Source organism: Bidens hawaiensis, unplaced genomic scaffold (genome assembly GCF_021521415.1).
Source record: "Bidens hawaiensis isolate Kalapana, Puna unplaced genomic scaffold, B.hawaiensis_p1.1 tig00036804_1, whole genome shotgun sequence".
NCBI lineage: Eukaryota > Viridiplantae > Streptophyta > Magnoliopsida > Asterales > Asteraceae > Bidens > Bidens hawaiensis.
In genome coordinates, this window is record NW_027505440.1 from 116,427 (window position 1) to 122,674 (window position 6,248).

The 6,248-nt window shown below is 32.9% G+C and overlaps 1 protein-coding gene across 1 annotated transcript; it reads right to left on the minus strand.

The window, feature by feature from the left end:
• Positions 1 to 3,171: 3,171 nt before the first annotated feature.
• Positions 3,172 to 4,972, minus strand: LOC143613197 (ADP-ribosylation factor-like protein 8a). The gene is made up of 5 exons (XM_077086974.1): positions 4,910 to 4,972; positions 4,805 to 4,837; positions 4,600 to 4,715; positions 3,378 to 3,539; positions 3,172 to 3,289 (listed from the first exon to the last, which is right to left on the minus strand). Exons 1-5 carry the CDS (start codon positions 4,970 to 4,972, stop codon positions 3,172 to 3,174), a joined length of 492 nt encoding a protein of 163 aa, XP_076943089.1.
• Between the last annotated feature and the right edge of the window lie 1,276 nt (positions 4,973 to 6,248).

Sequence of the window (6,248 nt, forward strand, 5' to 3'; positions counted from 1 at the left end):
TCTCGAGTTGTAACACTTTTACTTATTAATAAATCTTAGGCAGGCAAATAGTTTCCTTTCTCGAGGTTTTTGGCCGGAGATCCTACTAAGGATCAAGGGTTTTTCCTAGCTACATCCTGAGCCATTTACTGCTTTACACACACATACTTATAATATTGTGAATAACACGCTACCTCACTTATAAAGTTTGATCACTAAATTGCTTAGGTAATTTAGTTTACTAAATATATCAATCAATCAATCATGCCCAGTAAAATCCCACCGACAGCAAAGCTATAAGTAGGGTCTGGGGAGGGTGGGATGTAGGCACACCGTACCTCTATCCAAAGGAATAAAGAGGTGGTTTCCAGAGAGACCCTCGGCTCTAAGTACATGTGTATGAAGCAAAATAAAGGAAATCAAAGTTTAACAGTTATATAAAAACTACTACTAATTATAATAATATTAATAATAAGATCACAGTTTAACAACTATATAAAAGCTAATAATAATTATAATAATAATAATACTATAAGTAAGGGAAATACCATTATGGTATGTAACCTAAATAAGTTAAGTCTAAGCCCTAAGGTATTCAATTCTCTCTAAAAACCTTAACTTTAATTCTACTTCTCCACGAATTCCTATCCTCAACCATGTCCTCGGAGAGGTTTAGGTCTATCAAATCATGCCTAATCCTCTCATCCCAAGTCAATTTCGGTCGTCCTCTACCCCTCCTCCCTTCTATAGTAATGTTTTCTACGGATCTAACAGGATTCGTCGTCTGTCTTCTCTTTACAAGTCCAAACCATCTCAATCTCCACTCTCTTATCTTGTCTGCTATGTTCGCCACCCCTAATCTCTCGCGAAACACAACGTTTCTTATTCGGTCTAGCCTTGTGTGCCCACACATCCAACGTAGCATTCTCATTTCAGCTACCTCCATCTTCCGCACTTGTGCCTTCTTGATGGCCCAGCAATCTGTTCCATATAGCATTGCAGGTCTAACTGCCACCCTATAGAATTTTCCCTTTAGTTTAGTCGGGAAACTCTTGTCGCACAATATACCTGTGGCTGCTAAATACATATTTGAATTACGTAAATTCAAATATAGCATCCAACGTAGTTTACTAAATACTATTACGTAAATTCATATTTGAATTAATGCCTACGTTAGTTTGAGCTTTTTGAATTATTAACGAACAAGAAAAAGAAAATTTATGATTTTAAAATGATTTATTAATATCATGTTTTTGGAATTTCGTCACATAAAATAATTATGATAGCATAATGGAGAGATTGTGGATTTTAGACTCCTAGTGCTTGATGTGAGGATCAATAAAGATAAAAGATAGGATCCGGGATCCGCAACCAATTTGAAACATTTAAACAAATGGGAAAAATGTGTTGTTTTTTCTTAGATGTTTCTAAGTGTCTGCAGGTCAAGGTTGATGTATTTTATATGAATACAAATACAAGTTGTGTTCAGTTAAAAGAATCAATGTGATTATGATTACAAGGTTAAATGTGATTAACTCATCATCATAAGAACTATATAAAAATTCTAGGTGTTGAATGCTGTCAAGAAGTATTCAAATACTCCTTATGTAAGGGTGATAAGTAAGCTGGGTTTATGAATTATGACAAATCCTTGGTGTTACCAAAGACAACACTTCTTAGTTTCATAAAACATCTTGAACACTTTTAACCGTGTCAGAACTCCACATTAAAGCTTGCTTATGTGAAAGTAAGACCAGTATCAAGTGTTTTCTTTAACAACAAAAGCAATGTCAAGTACAAACGTGCAAATTAAGCTCATTCCAATAGAAGTTCACTCGGTAACATTGTTAGGAACAAACAAGAATAGTACTCGGTCAAGGTTCCAAGCATATGTCAATAGCATCTAGGTCCTAGGAGACCATCACATTGAGACCTGATACTCGAACTAAAGTATCAAAACTAAGGGTGGCAAAACAAACCCAAACCCAAACCCAAATGGGTTGTTTTGGGTCAATTTGGATAACTTTTAAAATTGAGATGGGTCAGGATGGATCAAAAGAATTTTGCAAAAGGGTCAAGATAGGTTGGGAAAATACTAGTGACTTTTGGTTATAGGTTAGAATGGGTTTGCTTATGGGTTAGAATGGACTAAAACAAGCTTTATCCAATTTTATTTCAAACAAAACCCACGGAACCGAATAGAAACCGAGAAATCGAAACCGAAATCATTGAAACCGAACATATACCGAAACCGACCGAAATGAAAAAAAAAAAAAAAGCAAAACCGAAGCGAAAAAAAACTGAAAAAACCGAACCTGAACCGAGAAAAAACCGAGTTGTTTTTTTTTTTTTTTTTTAATGAACGAGGAAGACCCGGGAAACGTTTTAGTTATTTTATTTTTTGCGTTTTCGATTTATATTTTGAGTTATTATTTTTTTATTAGTTTTTTTGAATATTTTTTTGAGGGGTTTTTGAAACCCTTTATATATTAACCTTTACTTGGTTCAAGATGGGTTAACTTCATCCATCTTGACCCATACCCATCCTAAACCGAATAAAACCGAGAAATCGAAACCGAACAAAAACCGAAAACATTGAAACCGAATAGATACCGAAATGAAAAAAAAAAGCAAAAATGAACCAAAAAAAAACCAAACCTGAACCGACACGAAACCGAGTTTTTTTTTTTTTTTTTTAATGAACGAGGATGACGTGAGAGACATTTTTGTTATTTTAGTTTTTGCGTTTTTTATTTATATTTTGAGTTATTATTTTTTTATTAAAATTTTTGAATATTTTTTTGAGGCGTTTTTGAAACCCTTTGCATTTTAACCTTTGCTTGGGTCAAGATGGATTAACTTTACCCATCTTGACCCATACCCATCCTAACCCTCTATTTTAAAAATCCATCCTGACCCAAACCCATCCTATTCCATCACCCAAATCCAACCCAACCCACTCATATTCTCACCTCTAATCAACACCATTAAGGAAACGAAATTAAGCAGCACCTGAACACAAAAGTAGAAAAAGTAAAACAAATCTTCTTGAATCCCAACTAAGTTCAATGATTCATAAAGATTTACACAGAAATTTTTCGAAAACAATTAACACACATTAAGATAATATTAGCAACCTCCAACTCAATTACATGAACAATAAACAAGATTAAACAATTTCCAAAAACCTTTTTAACTTTCAAATTTGAAATGCTTGATGAGCCAATCAATGACCATGTCAACATTCGTTGAGTTCTTGCACAAGATCATATAGCAACACACTTCTCTATCTGTGATCGCTGTCAGATCCCTGCATTAATGTTATATAGAAATAAAAATATAAACATATAACTTATCTAACATGTACGTGTAGATATATGATATTGGTTGTTAATTACATTTGATCAATTAAAGCTTGCTTATTAAGTGCACCCTCTTTGTCAATTTTGTTTCCCAAAACAAGCAAAGGCGTTCCAATCAATGATTTTTTGCTTAATAGATCATGAAGTTCACTCTTTGAAGTGCTCAAATTATCTTGATCCGCAACATCAACAACGTAACTGGCCCATACAAAAATAATAATAATAATCATAAAAAAACACATTTTATAGCCCGAACTTGTTTTAACCCTATACCAATCTCACCGATTTATATTTTGTTGACCCATTTTATGATAGTGGGATTAGTAAGGGTGTCGATTTTTAAAATAACATAAACCTACTACGAAATTAATGGGTCCAGGTTCATTTCACGTAAATGGATGTGTATGGGTCGGTTTTGGGCTTAAGCCGAAACAAAAACCGAAATTTTGGGTTTTGTATTTCTGAAAATCATTCGCCTTCAGTTTTTTTCCGTTTTGCAAGTTGGGTTTTGGTATGCAATTTGGTCCTAGATTTTTTTGTAAATTAATAGTTAAATAGTTTTTATACATTTAGGAAAAGTGGAATGAGCATAGAAGTTTATAGTCTTAAAACATAATTGTTTTATGTACGTTTGTATTTTCATTATATTTAGTAAATTTAAACTACTAATATGCAAGTATAAAATAAAATTTTGGGTAAACAAGTTGTGTTCTTTGTGAATCCGCAGAAACTCATGGCTTGTTTAATTTCATGTATCTGACATAATATGTGGGTCCGTGTTAAATTTTCCGGTCCATGTCAGAGTTGATCCTCAAACTTGCGAGCATGACCCGTTTAACGCCTTAGGCATCAACATAACCAAAATAAAATGCTCAAACTAAGAAAAAGTAATGCTCTTTCATATGAACCGAACATTTAGTGAAGCGTTCATGAACCGTCCAGTGGGAGGTTCGTTTATTTACTAATTGAACGAACATGAACAAAGTTCTTTGTTCATTTAGTTATACATACGAACCTGAACACGTGTTTTGTTTGTTCATTTATGTTAGTTTACGCTTATTCATTATGAACGGTTATTTATCGTTAACCATTCATTTATACTATTAATGAACATAAACGAGCACAAATGCGTTCATTTTCTTGACGAATGAACACAAACAAGAAAACCTCGGTTCATTTTTTCGTGTTCGATTAAAGTTAAACAAATAGACACGAGCATGTTCCATTCGTGTTCGTTTACAATGAGAGGGGATCTTACACAATACCACAAACCGCACAACAATATCGCTCCCACCGTGTTCGAGGTTGACCAGCAAGATCCCATAGCTTTATCATTACATTTTCTTTCATTACCTTGCGTATACGAAAGCCCAACTGAAAATGAATATCAAAATCAACTTTTTTGTTAAACTATTGACACACAGTTAGCACTTAATTTGGCATTAAAACAAGAGTAAACTCACTGTCGGGTTCACAGCTTCACTATATTCACCAGTCTACAACCAAACCAAAAGAGATTAATATAATTAATAATACGTAAAATAAAAAAAATGGTGTAACATACTTACAGTAACAACGTCAGCAAGTGATGTTTTCCCAGCACTCGGGAGCCCTACTAAAGTAAACTCCATTTCTACGTCGTTACACTCCATTTAGGAACAGGAATAGACGTAATCGGATCTGCTTTTCACGTATCTCTCGTTATGTGGGACCAAATTTACCGTGATAAGATCAAACTACTTATCCATAGCTAGCATAAATCAATTGATGATTACCTTAAAAGGCAGTTGAGAAAGGCAAGCCAAGACGATCAAAATATAACTTAAGTTGGTTGGGAATTGGAGTCGAACCTAATTGATGAATGATTGGCCTATTAAAGACGAATTAGCAGCTCAAGTTTTACGTGGTTGGTGGAAGCGTAGACTTGTAATATGATTGGTGCATGTGATTCGTTGAATAATTGTTGTGTGGGGTAAGCTCGTTTAACAAAGCACAAGGGGAGAATTTTTAAGGCCAACTTGATTAAATAATAATAATAATAATAATAATAATAATAAACAAATCATGGAACACCTAGTACGAACATGGAAAAGACCCACCTCAGCAGAGCATTCCCAGCAATTTAGCCGTCTCTTATCTTTATTATAATTTAAAGAAAAAAGCTAAGAATCATCTATTTGTGGTCTCCAAAAGGTTCTTTTAAAAGCATTCTCAATCTGTTCTCTAAAATTTTGTAAGGAGGATTTGCAAATTATATGGTATGGCTATTAGTAGTTTTGAGTAGATGAGAGAGAAAATTTATATGAGAAAGTTAAATTTGAGGTTTTACTGTAGATACTGTATAATTTTTTAATATTTTAATAAATTACTTGTGAGTGAAAGAGAGATAAAATATGATGATAAAGGTATAAAAATTATTATTAAATTAAATAAAAGAGAGAAAATGCAGTGTTTTTTAGTATAATTATATGATATATATAGATATATGATAGAGAACGGACTGGGAATGCTCTAAAGTTCAAAATATAGATAAATTATATGGAAACTACAGTAGATACTTAAAATTAAGAGAGTATTCACATCTAATTTTTTTTTTTTTATCTTCATCCATATAATTTAATTTAAAATCATCATTCTTAAAATTCATCTCTTATTTTTTAAAAACCTTTCGTTTCTCATCCGTTATATTTATTTCATTTTCCTTCTTTTTATTGCAAGTAATCTGTAAGCAGTCGTTAAGTAAGAATGGAATACATAAAACACTAGAAATGAACATGAAAGCACGAGTCTCCTCCAAAGATAGATGCAAACCACTTGCAAGTTGTGCCTATATATTGATGTTAAAACAAACTCAAAAGAGTTAATAATTCATAGTAGAAGCTAGTAGTCCTTCAAAGATGTATATAC

Excerpts from the sequence above, each read along its gene's own strand:
- LOC143613197 (XM_077086974.1), bottom strand. The coding sequence starts at position 4,972 with ATGGAGTTTACTTTAGTAGGGCTCCCGAGTGCTGGGAAAACATCACTT. Across the intron at positions 3,540-4,599 it reads TGTGCGGTTTGTGGTATTGT|TTACGTTGTTGATGTTGCGG; the intron begins GTAAGATCCCCT and ends TGTATGGGCCAG. Across the intron at positions 3,290-3,377 it reads CAAGCTTTAATTGATCAAAT|GGATCTGACAGCGATCACAG; the intron begins GTAATTAACAAC and ends ACATTAATGCAG.